This window comes from Filicampus tigris, chromosome 7 (genome assembly GCF_054856515.1).
Source record: "Filicampus tigris isolate MCC_2025a chromosome 7, RoL_Ftig_1.0, whole genome shotgun sequence".
Classification (NCBI taxonomy): domain Eukaryota; kingdom Metazoa; phylum Chordata; class Actinopteri; order Syngnathiformes; family Syngnathidae; genus Filicampus; species Filicampus tigris.
Window position 1 is genome coordinate 12,145,398 of NC_141223.1, and position 16,404 is coordinate 12,161,801.

At 39.3% G+C, this 16,404-nt stretch overlaps 1 protein-coding gene across 2 annotated transcripts in view; it reads left to right on the forward strand.

Moving 5' to 3' along the window:
* Nucleotides 1-16,404, forward strand: part of cntn5 (contactin 5) — a 149,439-nt gene that overhangs the window by 95,497 nt on the left and 37,538 nt on the right. For both annotated transcript variants that reach the window (XM_086035500.1, XM_086035499.1), the window contains exons 9-12: nt 2,663-2,844; nt 8,099-8,235; nt 8,380-8,509; nt 12,600-12,744. In XM_086035500.1, the coding sequence (XP_085891626.1) occupies nt 2,663-2,844; nt 8,099-8,235; nt 8,380-8,509; nt 12,600-12,744 (594 nt within the window). The remainder of the gene's footprint in view (nt 1-2,662; nt 2,845-8,098; nt 8,236-8,379; nt 8,510-12,599; nt 12,745-16,404) is intronic.

Consider the following 16,404-nt stretch of genomic DNA (forward strand, 5'->3'; position numbering starts at 1 on the left):
GGAATCAAACTCTACGCATCTTGGCAGCTGGTTGTTCACCCTCGGGGGGTCCAGAATGGTGAGGGCCTTGGCGTTCAGCGGCAGGCGGGAGTGGAGTGGCTTGTTATAACAGCGGGCTGCGCTCTTGAGGCGGCCGCTTAATGTGTCTGAGAGACGGATCTTTTTGAAAAAGAAAAGAAAACGAGTAGCAGGTAGACAATATGTGGACCTTAATCAAGTGAATCAAAGCCATCCTTCACTGGCAAGCCTAGCATGGAGTCGACGCCTTGCCTTAATCACGGGGCAATTCTGAAGGTGCAATTGTGCGGAATGCTAATTGGGATGTCATCTGCACAGGAATAACTGAGGTGAATAAATAAAGTGTACCACCTTAGGTGTCTTGGACAATTTCCTCCAATCTTTAGCAGAGGATTCGTGGTTAAATTGACTTCAACAACAAGACCAACTCCCAAACCCTAACCCATAATCCTAAAGCCCAGTGCTAAACCCAAACCCAACCTTAATCCTAACCAAAATTTCCTAACCAGAATTCGGAACCCTAACCCCCTAAACCTAATTTCAATTCTAGACCCTAACACAATTTTAGGCCCCTAAAATAACCCCAGCTCCCTGACGAGAACCCTAACCCAACTCATTAACTGTAATCCTAATCCTAAACACCAACCCTAACCTCTTAGCCAAACCCAACCTTCGCCCGCCGAATCCTAAAGTGCTACCAATGAACAGAGTTACAATTATGGTTAAACCTTACCCAAATCTCCTAACCCCAACTGCCCTAAACCATTCTCTAATTCTAACCTCTAGAGCAAGAGTCTCAAACTCCGGTCCTCAAGGGCCGCTTTCCTGCATGTTTTAGATGTTTCTATCCTCCAACATTTCTGATTCAAATGTTCAGCTCATCAGAAAGCTCCGCAGAGGTTTGATAACGATGATGATCATTTGAACCAGGTGTGGTGGAAGGAGGAAACATCTCAAACATGCAGGAAAGCGGCCGTCGGGGACCAGAGTTTGAGACCCTTGCTCTAGACAAATCAAATTGTAGCCCCTCTAACCTGATTGTTCGAATCACATAATGCACCATAGTGGTCAGTCACAAATGCGTGTTGAAACAAATCAATGTATTTGATGAGCTGTTTCACAAACGAAAATAACCCCCCCTACAGACTCTGATTTAAAAAAAAATAAAATAAAATGTCCTTGTGATTGCCCAAAGATGTGACTTGGTGATTGATGTGTTCACTGGAGGTTGGTGTAGCGTTGCCGTCACATCCAGTTGTCATAGAAGAACACGAGTGACAGCATGCGTTTTGATATATTCGATTAATCACTCAATCAACACAACACAACACAACACTTGGATACTTATCGGCACACAATTGTTGTTTCTTAAACACATCTGAATGATAGTTTGTAAACTGCGCTCATCATATATTTACGTACAGTGCAGTGATTTCTTTTTTTATTTTTATTTTGGCTCATTCAGGCAATTTGAACAGCTCTCAAAAACAATGCAAATTATTTTATTTGTAAAGGAACAAAAAAATAACAACCTACTATGTACAACCAACAATGTGAACAAGTAATTGCCCTCATTTTGAATCATGAATTTACTGTAATTAACCACAGTTTCTGGAAAGCTGAGTTCAATTTCACTGGCCTTGATTACAAACTGATTTTTAAAATCAAGAAATCAATTAAATGGTACCTTTCAGACAAAATAAAGAAAGTTACAAAATCTCCCAGAGTAACATATTATGCCGCAGTTGAAAGAAATTCAAGATTAACTGTGAAAATTAAAGTGATTGAAATCGCATAGTTTGTAAAAGGTTACAAAGTTATTTCCAAGGCTTTGGGACTCGAGCAAACCACAGTCGAGAGTTACTGCAGAACGACATCCAAAGAACTGCAGGCTTCTTCTTTGTTAAATTCATGACTCAACCATAAGAACTACCCTGTGCAAAAATGTCATCCATGGGAGAGCTTCATGACAAAAATCACTGCTGACAAAAAAGAACCCAAAGCTCTGTTATGTATTTGCCAAGAAACATGGAGAATATGATAAAGTTGATAATACCCAAGAATTTGGGAGAGAAGTTCTGTGGACTGACAAGACAAAAGTTTTGACATTTTGGAAGGTGTGTTGTTGATGAAAAGAACATGATGCCAACAGTCAAACATGATGGTGGCTTTGTGATGGTCTGGTGCTGCTTTGCTCATTCAGAACCTGGACGACTTGCTGTGATTAATGAAACAATGAATTATGCTGTCTGCTAGAAATCCTGCAGGCAAATATCCAGCCTTGAGCTTGTGCCCTCAGGCTCTTGAGGCGGGACTTAAATCCAATACAGATGCTGTGGTATGATCTTACACAGGCAGTTCAATCTTGAAACCCTGCAGTATTACTAAAAAACTCAGTTATTTCTGCCAAGGGTCGCACAACTATTTATTTGGTTCAGGGAAATTATTTTTGCTGATTTTTATTTTTCCTTTGTTAATAAATGTAATCATCATCATTCAGAAACTACATTCTATATTTCACTTGTGTTTTCTTTGTGAGATATAAAATTTGGTTTAATGATTTAAAAATGTAAGTGTGAGAAATGTGCAAAAAAAAAAAAAAAATCAGGACGACGGCACACTATATTGTCACTTCTCTTCACAGTCCGGTCCCCACAATCACATGGAGGAAGATCAACGGCAATATCCCGAAAAAGGCTAGACTACGCAAGTCTCAGGCCGTTTTGGAGATCCCCAACATCCAGTTAGAGGACTCGGGGACGTATGAGTGCAAAGCCGAGAACCCGAGGGGTGGCACCTCTTTCAAGGGACATCTCCAAGTCTACAGTAAGTCTTGATCATCCCTCCCAAATATAACAACAAAAAAATTACAATAAAAATAAAAATAACACACTATACTATTTTACTTATTAAAAACATACACTAATGACATAATTAGATAGACTTAAAAATCGTCTAACAATTTTTGTCACACTTTCTTAATCATTTCAATCAAAACTGTACATGGACGTCTGCAAAGTAATAACGGCTCGGCTTGTCTCAGTTCCTCACATAGGAAAACGTATATATGACTGTGAGAAATATGTTGCTACTGTTTGTGTTCAAATATCAGTTGCTTAAAAGTGTCATAAACTATAAATAAATATTTCAACTCTAAAAGGGTGTGTCCTTTTTCTGCCAAGATATTTCTTCTTGACAGGGCCTTGTAAGCACATTTCACTTGCTTCAAGTGTTTTTCTCCTTGATAATCTTGCTGTGGTATTAGTTTTAAGAGATTTGGGTTTTGTTTAGACTAGCTGTGTTTACTTGTTTAAGGGATCTTGCCAAATCAATCAATAAATCAAAAGTCCTGTTTTCCTCTTTTATTTTCAGAATTTCCTTAAATCAAATATATCTGTCAATTACTTACTTTTTTTGTTTTTATACTCAGTTTTTGCAGTTTGGTAATTCCTCGACCGAAAAACATGACTGAAATACTACTGTATGTATGTTTCGATGATACTCTCATTTGAGTCTTGTGATGGGATGAGCTCCGTCAATAATCATCACTTAGAAAACATCAAACTGCTGCCCGTTTTCATGAAATCCGGACCTGACACGAACTCTGGTTATCATCACTGTGCCAAAGGCCATACGTATTCCTGGAAAAAAAGGGGCCAGGCGCTCCTGTAAAGACCTATTAACTTTTTCATGAGCTCTTAGCGGAAACGCTGGGCAGTTGCCAACAATATTTTCTTGACTGGTGGCAAGATTTATTTTTAGCTACAAGCTGAGAGAAGACCAGTGTCAGGAAAACTGTAATTATAGATAAGAAAATATTGCTAACTACCGTCGTAAAATTAGTTGGCGGTTTTATTTTAGAACGTGGGTGGGCAAAACTGTGAGCTCAAGGGCAACATCTGATTTTTAAAATGTACAGATGGGTCAGGTGATTTGTAGATGAGCTTTAAAAAAAAGTTACATTGTGTTGGTAGAAAATGTAGTTTGTATTTATGTTATATAATAGAGGTTCATTTTCATTTTTTTAAGGTTAGGTGTACTGTGAAGACTAAGGCTGAGGGATGTGACTTTGGGCTCTCAACTCTGTAATAGATATGCTTTTTCTCCCCATGACTTGAAGGCTTGGCTGGATGAAGATCTGACATTTTCAAGTCAGAGCTTTAAATACGCAACACCTACCCAAATCAAGTTTTTTGAGCTGGTTAAGGTTGTCAGTGTTTCTCTTGACATGCAATTTGACGATGAAGCGCTGCCTCCACGAGTGAAAATATTGGGATTTTTATTTCTATTAGTAGCAGCTATCGCATTGTCACAGCCCCTCGAGGTCCATCATGGTAACAAAACAATTTCGGCATTGGAGTAGAAGGGTCTGGGTGAGCAGTGGCTCATGCATCTGCATGACCAAATGATTTCAAGTGGATATTAAATGTGCTCCAATTCTTCATTCTTTATGTATTTTGACCAAAGAATGTCAAAAACATATAACTAAGTCATTTGGCAGATGTTTCCAATTCTGAAAACATGCATAGTATGTCTTCTTTAAGACTTTGCTTGAGGAAAATGCTACCGTTGGAATGTTGCATTACTTGTTTTGCCTGAGATCATAAAGGGACGCCACCCAATTCCAGCCGTGCCACGCGCACAACGCCAACATAATGGAGTGCCGCAGCCTTAGCGGGACGCGCTTCCAAGGTCCCGCGCTGCCGCCTTGATTCGGTTGACAACACAAAGAGAAAAGGAGCCCCAGCTTGTTGTGGCGAAAAGTAATTTCGTTGAGGTCATCTGATACTTTGGGCTTTCAATGTGACTTGGGCATTCCTGGCTATGAAGGAGCAATCAAGCAACAACATTGTGTGTTACTGAAATTGCAGTGTATGCAGGGAATAGACAACAATGGTAACAATGGCAACCCGGAATTGCATTAGTGAACACACCTAATGTAGCAATCACACTGGCATCATAAAAAACATGTCACTGGGGGAAACTATATTGAGCTTCACTTATTAGGGGCAGATCACCAGGAACAGCAAAGACAACTTTGAAATGTTATTTCAATCATTCTCAACAAATTAATTGCCTTTTGGGGTGATATAATTTGACCAGGGCGGAATGGTGATCGACTGGTTAACACGTCTGCCTCACAGTGCACAGGCCGCGGGTTCGATCCCGGCCCTGTCCTTCCTGTGTGGGGTTCTCCCCGTGCCTGTGTGGCTTTTCTCCGGGTACTCCGGTTTCCTCCCACGTTCCTAAAAAAAACATGCATGGTAGGTTAATTGGTCACTCTAAATTGCTCCTAGGTGTGAATGTTTGTTTGTCTCTGTGTGCCTTGCAATCGGTTGGCAACTAGTTCAGGGTGTGCCCCGCCTACTACCCGAAGACAGCTGGAATAGGCTCCAGCACGCCCGTGACCCTTTCGAGGATGAGTGGATTGGATAATGGATGGATAATTGGACCAAAAACGTAGCAATTTTTCACAAGTTCACAATGTTTAAGAGCATTTTGACTAATCTTTCAAGACTCAAAGAATAATGAGTTGAGTGACAAAGTAATAAATTAAGCCACCAAAATGAAAACTGGACTTTATCAGTTCTTTAGTAAACAGCAATAAAACATGGGCTAGTTTCATCAAAAACACTGGTTTCACACCAAAAAGCTGAAAAAACAAACTTTTTATATAAACAAACGTCAAATCAGAACACTGACTTTGACGCTAAGATTTTTTTGCTTTTGTGACACCTCAAACTATAGAACCACAAAATCATGACTGAGAAAGGGAAAGGCAAGAGAAATGTAGCCATTTTGCTTAATTCCAAACATTTCTTGATTTCTAGTACACCAGTATGTATTTATTTAGTGATTATTTCACACACCACTAGAGAGATCCGATCTATCATGTTTTAAAAATCATGGATGGACAATGCGAAATTGCCAAGCTTTTTTTTTCCCTCACACCATCTAACCAGTTCAGTCCATGGCATCAAAGTCTCTCTCAATGGCGCACCCTGGAAAGTAAGAAAAATTAGCCTCTTGACAACATTTTTACCAACTGACACGTGCTTAACATAACTAGACACATGAAATAGTCCAATGCCTGAAATTGAGCAAGAAGTCAGCCATTTTGGGCGAGTACTAGGGCTCGTCCTTTGACGAACTCACACTCGCGAATTGACCTCATTGTCCTAGCAATGCCGTGCATTGTGAAATTTCCAAACTGTTTTGCCAAAGCCATCTTGTGCGGGCGTAGCATGACATCAAAATTTGAACATTTCAAGGATTTGTCTTGGGAAAATAAAAAGCTGCTTCCATCTTTAATTTTCTTTGAAGTAATTTACATCCCTTTCATTTCTGTAGATTAGCCTTTGTGGTTTGTGCATTATTAATATAACTGAGTAAAAAGTTTAATACAAAAAAGGCCTTGAAAGATTAACCTAAAAGAAGGAAGGGGCAGGCTGACGATGGTTGCACAGTTCTTGGTGGCTGATTAATATTCTCGCTCCCACGCAAGATGAACGATCCGACTCCAGCGAAAAGTCCTTGTAAATTTTATAATCTCATGAATATACGGTCACACATTGAAAAATGCATCCAGCAGATACATTAGACAGAGACTTCCAGATGAAAAGAAGTGCGCATAAAGCGTACATTTCTTGTAGCCTTCTGGAGGGAAGTAGCGGTGTAAAAGATGGGTCACAGGAAAGAAGAAATCCTGCAAGAATATGTACAGTATAGAATGAAAATTTCTGCATTTGAATATATAAATAATTCATTTCAAATGATATGCAAGATATTTGAAGTAAAATGTAATTTAGTATACATGTTCCATGTTAAAGCTGTGATAGTTTGCAAACAATCTTCCCAACTTTTAGGGATTGTTGATTGACGCCAAAAGCAAAAAAACATTAATTTGAAAGGTTAGCTAACCCAAGCTATTGCAGTAAAAAGAAAAATCTGTTTTTTGGATCCCGGTCAACACTCTTTTTGCCACAATATCAAGGATCATCCTCCTATGTGAGAAACAAGGTTATTATAGTTAACAAAAAGTCAGGAAATAACTAACAAACATGGAAAATATATTTTCGTTAACGAAATAAAAATAAAAACAGAGACGCTGTTGAAAAAACAAAAACTAACTGAAACTACATTGCAAAACTAAAAATAATTTTAGCGAAAACGTCCATCGTTTTTTTGTCTATTAATAAACATAAGCTTTCTGAGTTCATTTTAAATGTATTTATTTTAATATTGCTGTATTTCTGTACAGAAGAAGGAAAGTCAAACAGTTGTTTGAGAATTGTACTTTACTTAATTACACATTACCTTGTGAAGTTTTTTTATCTTGCGCCTGATAAGTACACCATATATGTTGAAAAAGTAAAACTAATATAATACTAAAACTAACAATAAGTAAACTACAACAAAATATTTTCTAAATTAATTATAAAATCAAAATTAACCTGCTAATAAAACATAAAAACTAACTGAATTTAAAAAACAAAAGTTAAAACGAATTAAAAACTAACCATAATGACACATCCCAAACTATTGTAAACCCGGCGAGGACGTTATTATATACTGTATTGTAAAAACGTAAAAACCAGCACCCTGTGAGGCATTATGGGAAAAAATGATATATTTTTAGTATTTAGCCTACATTTTACGAGCGCACTTTACCAACTCCTTGGAAGAATTCTACTAATACATTCAGACAATAAGATTGCGTGGTCACTCACAAATAAATTATATGCATTGTTAAGCGGAAATGCACACTTTAGAAGAGTTTTGTCATAGGCAACATAGCATGACTCCTTCTTGTGGCTTACTCCAAGTCAACCCTTAGATTATTCCAGAGCTCCAAAATGATATTGCTGAATATACGGTATTCCTTTATGATATGAAAGACACTGTTGAATTTTGAATATGTACTCTGATTGAGGATAAGTGAGCTCAAAGCCAGCAAAATGTCAGCGCAAAAAGTCAACACCCTAACAGGATGTAGACCACATTAGGGACATTTCAGTGATTCTACTTATTGTTTTTTTCCTCTTGCTCTTTCTCACTCTCGCTCTGCTCTCTCTTTCAGCGCTGCCACAGTGGGTGCGAATGATTAATGACACTCAGCTGGATAGTGGGGAGAAGCTCCAGTGGGAGTGCAAGGCCACAGGGAGGCCCCGGCCTACCTATCGCTGGCTGCGTAACGGTTTGCCCTTGACGTCCCAGGTACAAGCGCCTTGCCTCTTCTTCTTTTTGCTGAAAGAACCTGAAAAGGTGCTGAAAGTCGCCATGAATCATCGTCAAACAGCCACTTCTTCTTCTTTTTCTTCTTCTTCTTCTTCTTCTTCGGCTTCTTCTTTGTTGTTCCAGGGTCGAGTGGAGATCATGAACGGCGAGCTCTCGATGCACAAGCTGCAGCCCGTGGACTCGGGAATGTACCAGTGTGTGGCGGAAAATAAGTACGGCGCCGTTTACTCCAACGCTGAACTAAAAATTTTAGGTAAGCACTTCTTTGTTTTATGACACACTTTTTTAAACCTTTTTATTATGACACCATTATGGACCTCCAAGTAAAGCAGAGCGTTTGAGAAAACAGGCTTGAATGATAACACTGATCAACAGCAAATTGTAATCAGAGATGGCTTTATGTGTCCCTAAAAATGTTTTTGATGGTGTTTCAAAAGTGTCTTCACTTTTTTTTTTTTTTTTTGCGATTAATTAGTTTAAAAAAATGTAATTGCTTGACAGCACTAGATTACAGAAATAAAGTCATTTTTTTTAGACCAAAGACAAATTTTGGGGGGAGAATATAGTCTTATTTCTTTCAGACTAAAAGTGTCTTTTCCAGAAGAAAAAGCACAATATTGGCAAAATAAAGCATAAAGTTGTATTTTTGTAATGTAATTGTTAAAAATAAAATATAACTTTCTTCCCTTGTTACATTTGAACTTCAATGTCATCTTGGAAAATTGTACTTTATTCTCTTAAGATTAAGAGGAGGCGGCCATTTTGTCTTCTGTCGACTGAAAATGACATCACAACTGCTCATAACGGCCAATCACAGCTGACCAGTTTTCTGAATCTGAGCCTTGATTGGTCGTTGTGAACAGTTGTGATGTCATTTTCATTTGACAGAAGACAAAATGCCCGCTCCCAGAAATGGCTAAAACGAGTGCATTTTACTGCTTAATTTATAATCCACAAATTTAAAATTAATCAGAATGCTGTGTTTCTAGTGGGCCTGCTGGGAACATATTCTTGAAAAAAATATGTTTGGGTTGACTTCCGCTTTAATTACAGTGTAGTGGGTGACAGGGAACAGGTCTGCCACAAATAGTGGAAGTCCACCAAAAGGTTTGCAATTGCATATATACACCACAAGAAGTACTTTTCCTCCCGTATTAAACAAATCTATCTAAATGAAGCTCCTCCCCTCACGTCAACATAGTTCCTATTTAATATATAATAATATTTTCATATTTGACATGGCTTTGGCCTGAGCAAAAAAAACAGCAAATGTTTGACTTTTAAATAATGATGTAGCCTAGGTTTGATGGACTACGGAGGCAGATTTGGGTAGCAATGCAATAACTCTGTTACATTTTGTAACTTTTTTGATAAAATGTACGTCAGAGTTTAATAGTTTTGTTAAGATGAAGCAGTATTTTCGCCCATTAAAATGAGCTACATTCCAGACTTTATTTTAAATAGTAATTATCTATTATTGTTTGCGCCGTTTATTCATTTTTTCCATCAGAGAGGCTACTGCCTCGTCACATGACTGTGTTTGTGCAATCCAATGAATCACAAGCGGCGTTGACTGGGTTTCGCCAATGAAATGGAGGCAGGCAGTCACACGACTGCACAGAAGCAAAGTTTTCAAAGTCACTCAATGTTCGTGAAGCACGGTAGAAACACTCGTGTGCGGTCAGAAAAGGCATAACAAGGCATGACATTGAAAAAGAACCGCTGTCCTGTGCTGTTATGTGTCTGCCTAAAAACGTCCACATTTTAGCCTACAAGAACTCCACTTTGAATTGAAACAACACGGTGCAGTTTTCTATGGTAATTGGATTGTATTGTTTTACAAATGTAAACATTATTATAACATATTAATTATTTGGAGCATTTCCTTTTGCTTTTACTTCAGTTTGAAGGAGTCTAATGAGCCCATTCGTGCGGTTTTAGCGTTTAGTTAATGTATTTATTTACAGTCAAAGCAAAGGTCTACATCACAATCAGCTCGGATGCCCTTTGCGACTTTAATCCAGCGACTACATGAGCGCAGCCCGCATTCACGTGCGACCTGAAGGCCAACTGGTGCTCGGTGTCCACGAGGCTTCGCTCAGGCTGTCCTCTGCGCTGTGTTGTTGATGCGCCATTTTCTCCTTGTCATCTTCTATACTGGAACGCAGCTGGTGACACCCATTCCCCTTCGCGTTCCCCCGAGGGATGCTTTGATTTACTGTCAGCGTGGCATGCCCTTTATGAAGGGGAATCTGTGGCATTTGGGGGAATCAAAAGCCCCTTTTCGGGTTGATGTTTTTTTTTTCATCAAAATGTTGACTCTCTAAGCAGGGTACACACACACACTACCATTTTTTCACATCTTAACTGATTAATGAAATGTGAGAGACTCCACACATTTCATCAAAAAGTCTACGGTTGTCTATAATGCAGTGGTTCTCAAACTATTTTGTCCATATTTGACTATGTCATATCATTTAACATGCATTTTGTCACCTTCCTAAAAGAATGGCCTAAGTCTTTTTTTGGGGGGGTAGAAAACATGAAAATTGAACCAAATATTGTTTATATTATATTTATTAATAATTTCATTTCAGAGATATAATTTAATCATCTTTTTAATCTAACTAAGGATTAACAGGGACTAACCATTTTAGTAGACGCGGCCAATATCATGAGGAGGTGTTTAAGGCATTTCTTTTTTTTTTTCATGGCTGACTTGTTTTCTGAAGCTGAGCCATCATTGGTCATTACCTGAGCCCTGAGCAACTGTGATGTCATTTTCAGATGTCAGCAAGTGGCAAAAATGGCCACCCCTTGTGATGGCTAAAAGTGGGTGGATTTTGCTGCTTAATGCATGTTCCACAAACGCAATATTAATCAGAATGCCATGTTTGGACTACTGAAGGCGCATAGAACATATTACTGTAAAGGATATTTTGGGGTTAATTCCCCTTTAAATTCACTTTTCAAAATATTATTTTCTTTCCTTGTTTAACATTGAACATCATTTTAGGACTTGACTCTCAACAAATTATGTATTTGTCCTAACTTCTTTCTTGAGAACGACAACTTTTGAAATCACGCATTTTAGTTGCGTTTAATTGACATTGGTAAATCTAGACCAAGGCAAAATATGATTGCTCATTGTCTAATTTTAAGATTTTATCTTACAAGGCAGTTTTTGTGTAAGACGGTGCTTCTCAATTAGTTTTTGTTCCGCCCCCCGTGGAAGAACAAAATTCTCTGCTGTGACTATAAAAGGTTATATTTACTTGTTATTTACTTGTTTTAAGAAATATTGCCAAGTTAGATTTCCCTCTTCTATTGTCAGATAATCTGTTTTAAATTATGGCATATTGTTCCTTTTGTTGGATTATGAGGGGGTCCATGGAAAGATTTCTGTCCTCCAGTAAGAGGTCCCTGGATCCAATGCTGGACTAGTGCGAATGACTACAGGTTAATTGTTATTCATGAACTGTGTCACACTGTCCATAAGCAAAACTTGAATGAAACTTTGAATGAAAGACCTGACGAGGACGAATGATATTTCGGATCTGGTGGTGTCCCCGTACAAACCTCGGAACTGATTACATGGCTAATAGCCCGGGGATGAGCGATCACTCGAGGCTGGCAGTCGCCTGGCCATGTAGGCCACATCAGCGTGTGCCGTGAGGCCGATTGGTGGCGAGTGTTGGCGTCAGCCGGCTATGCTCCTACTCTGATTAAGACACACAAACACCAGAGCAGGCGAGCACGCGTCCGCCACTGCGGCCCGGAAGGCTGGAGTGTGTGGTGGAGCCGGGTCAGCCTTGAGCTACGGCTGGGATTGGATTGTCATTGTGTGTAATGTCACTTGGAAAGCGTCACTCAGCATTTGAATAATGCTGGCTGACAAAACCTCGCAGCCCGGAGATGGCCTTGATGTGTAACACAGATGATGATGATGATGATGATGATGATGATGATGATGATGCCCCACTTCACAATTTCGCCTTCATTTCTTCTCGCGTACATAAACAGAGTCATATTAGTTTGAGATTTTCATTATAGTTTTTATTTCACTTTGACTTTTGTTTTTTAAATTCAGTTAGTTGTAATTAATTTTAGGCAAGTTTGTTACTTTTTCCATCTTTTTTTTAATGCTTTGTTTGACTTGATTTTTTTTTTTTAATTAGTTTTAGTATTAGTTGTAGTTATTTTTAACAACTGAGTATTTGTTGAATGCAAGGGGGGGGAAAGTAAGTAAAAGTAAGTATTGTATAATAAAGTAAACTGCATTTCTCAAACAACTGTTTGACCAAAACCCTGTTGCTGCTTCATGCATTATATCCTCCCCACAGCGTCGGCGCCCATCTTTGTGCCCAATCCGGTGCGAGTCATCGCCACGCTGGGCAAGGACGCTTCCATCGAGTGCAAACCTCGGGCGTCGCCCAAGCCGCGGATCACGTGGAGGAGAGCGGACAGGAGGATACAGCCCAGTAAAAGGTAGGCGACACATGCATGTTACAGGATTTGACAGGGAAACGTTTGGATGGGCCATGATTTTATGGGGGGAGATGGGAGGGGCAATGATTTAAGGGATTAACTAATTGCATAACTACTTAGCATATAATGCATCATTGTGTCACAGTGGCCAAATCTATTCTTTAATATTTCAATGTATTCATTTATGAATGTGCATAATCTGATTATGTCATCAGATATTTAATGTTGGACAATTTAAAGTCTCTTCAACATTAATACCTTATTATGTTGTAAATGTTTTTTATAAAAGTAGTGCATGATGTAGAGTGGTTCCTGGAAGTGTTCCAACAGTTTTTCAAATTACGAATGGAAAAAAAAAAAAACACACTCATGAATCACAGAAATATAAAATGTATACACTCACAAGGACCATGGAGGGGAAGCGAACACTCCAACACACCAACCCAGCTGACTCCATCCATCCATCCATCCAACCATCCATCCATGCATCCATGCATCCAACCATTAAAATTCAATTCAAAAGGGGAATATCGATATTATATAATTATAGAAAGTGAAACTGCACTGTATCTTGTACTTTGTGACTTCCCGCTATTGCTGTACAGCACATACACTATAACCACGGCTATACCAACCAATAATTGTTTACTGACTGTTTTCATAGCAATATCTGAGAGCTCCAAACTTGCATGTTTAAAAGCATAAAAGTTTATTTTTTTATTTCCCGGGGTTAAAATATTCATGAAGTCGTGAAAAGTTTGCCTCTCGCAATATTTTCACATCGTTATTTTTTAAAGCGTTCTCCCCACGGCGAGGGCCTTAGGAGGCGTGCCAGTTTTATTAGTGTGACTGAAATGAAGTGTCAGTGCGAAACAAAACATCTTCGCAAGTCCTTCCGACAGCCCCCCCCCCCCCCTCTTGGAGCCTACGATTGCATCCAGAGCTCTCCTGCACTTTGAGGCATCATCCTTTCACCAGGAGCATCCGTCGGGCTCTGTCAATCAAAGTGAGCGACGTTGTAAAAATGTGTATCCATCAGCGTCAGGACCTTTATGTTTAGCCGCCAAGATTCTGCCTTGCTTAATGATCAAAATCCTCAGGAGTGTCACCGCTAACGTGTCCAAGTTCTTTGATGCGGTCATTTTAATAGAAATATTTCATCTCTTAAAAAAAGTGAGAAGAGGGAATTGGGCTGTTGTTTGAACTCTGCGTCGCTGCTGAAGGATGGCTTTTGGCTTTGCGGAGTGTAGCGGCCTATAAAATGATGATTAATGACTCGGGCTCATCTGAACCCGATAAAACCTCAGAGGCATTCGTCAAAGCTGCAAATCTATTTTTCTGTGGCAGCCGCAGGAAAAGTTGTACGAGCGATCGGGCTCTTATCTGACCTGAGATAAAGTCAAGTGTTCTGGGAGTTAGAAAACTGTTCTGAAATTTACCTCTAAAGCAGAGTTTGCCTTCTTTCAGCTCAAGACACGAATTACAAAAACAGGCACTGCCTAAGCATAGCAAAATTCCCCACATGTTGCCATAGTGACAACAATTCAAGTTATGGTTAAGAAAGTGGTGTGCAATGGGGTGGATCGACGGAGCGGACTCCCGGGCATCCACCTGAAGGGCATTTAGAGCCGTTGCATTTAAGCTTGAAGAATAGATGTTTTAAAAACTTTTATGTGCATTACATTTTAATTGAACCATTATATCAGTACATTTATTTTTGAAGATATTGATCCGGTGTTAACGCTTGGGTTGACTACACTGATAGACTGTGCCCTTTTGGTGATTATGGGGAATCAAAATAAGCAGTTTTGTATAACAGTTTGTGAGGCAAAATTTGCATTTTGCGCCTCATCATAACACGCTGTATAGAAAACCTGAGAATCAATGACTAAAACGGTCCCAAAAAGCTTTGCTGGGCTCATGTCGCCCACCGCTAGTAGTTGGAGGTCGAAGCAAGCGCCGTGCTACTTGCGCTGCACCAGCTAGCTAGCAACAAGCCTTGGCTGTCTACTAGTCCGGCAAAATACGTTGCGGGGTCGCTCCTGAGCCAGTAATCATTGCTTCCATGGCGGTGAATAAGCTACATTTCTGACAAGTATCATTCTCACAAAGGGATGGCGAGAAAAGATGGAGAAGCCATGCTATTTGCGAAGCTAACCTAAGAATGACACGGCTTAACACTGTAATTACCAGAAGTGCTTGGGTGATCAAGTCCACATTTTACAGACGTCTCGAACTGCATTAAAGCGGAGAACATCTTTGAACAGCAAAGAGCAGGCAAATTAATAAGCATCTGGGCTAAATGACTTTGGAGAGAACATCATACCCGTTAAACAGAGCCTGTAAATAAATTAACTGCCATTACTGTGTTTGTCAGCAAGGAGGAGTGGCCTATAGGGTTATAATGTAAAGTATATTAATGTAGTATAAAATATAGATAATGTTATTTGTTTGCGTTCACAACAGAGTCCAGAGTTTTGATTTTGAGGTCTACACAATAAATGTTTGCAAAATTACATTAGAGCAGATCACATCTTTTCAATTTTGCTTTGCTCCCAGACAAGAAAGTCAAGGTTGCTGCTATTCACAATGTGAATTTGAGAAACAAAAACTGTTGAAAAAAAAGAATACCATTTGTTCATTCTTTATATTGTCATATTTTAATTCTAATAAAACCTTCGCTTTATTACCCTGGGATTAACCTGCAAAAAATTGTCCCACAAAATTGGAAAATTGCTCCTGAAAAAATATTTTCAACTTATAGAGCAAAGTCTTTTTGAGGTGGCACTTGGTGTAAAATGTTTACGAACCACTGCTTCAGACACGTGAAAGTTACCCGGACTTTGCTAACCGAAGACGGATCCATCGTGCTCCCGTCAATCTGCTGGGACGAAATCAATAGGCATCGCATTAAAAAGGTCGGTGCTGATCCAGCATGTGATAATGGTGATTTGTATCTGGAAACAAAGGCGGTGTTCAGATGTTGACCCAGGCTGACTATGGCAAAGATTTTGTGACATTGGCCTTTGTAGAGCCGTGAGGTTTATGGACGGCAGGGTCATCGTTCTTTTTTCAGGGTGAATCGAAAAGGCGTGCGTATCTACCATTGACAGCTGTCCTGACTTAATGAAGGTGCATAATTAACATGGATTTCCGCTAATGTTCAAGCCTTTTGTTGCTTAAACATGAAGTATTAATCCCGTGTTTTTGTGGACAATGATGGGTATGTCTTTTTTGTCAGCACACAACCGGATCAATGCAACCATTATTCTTCACCGTTACTGCTGAATGTCACCTCTCCTATTTGAACACCCGGGACCGGTCGCCAGTCAATTACAGAGCACATATACACAAATAGGGTTGCCAACTCCCTGAAAAATAAATAAGGGACACCTCATCGGCAGGGATAGCCGACCTGACTGCCTTCAACTAGGGATGGGTGTATTGATACCCAAATATCGATATTTTAAGTACCTATCCTCAAGATAGTAGTAGTAGAAGTAGAAGTACTGATACTTGCAATTAATTCAGATATATAATAAATGTTTACTATAAAAAATGCTTTGCCGCCATTTGGTTGCATATAAAGGCAATAACAAAACCTTTTTGGGCATAAATTACTCACAGATTTTCACTATTCATGGCAGGGCTCAGCATCTA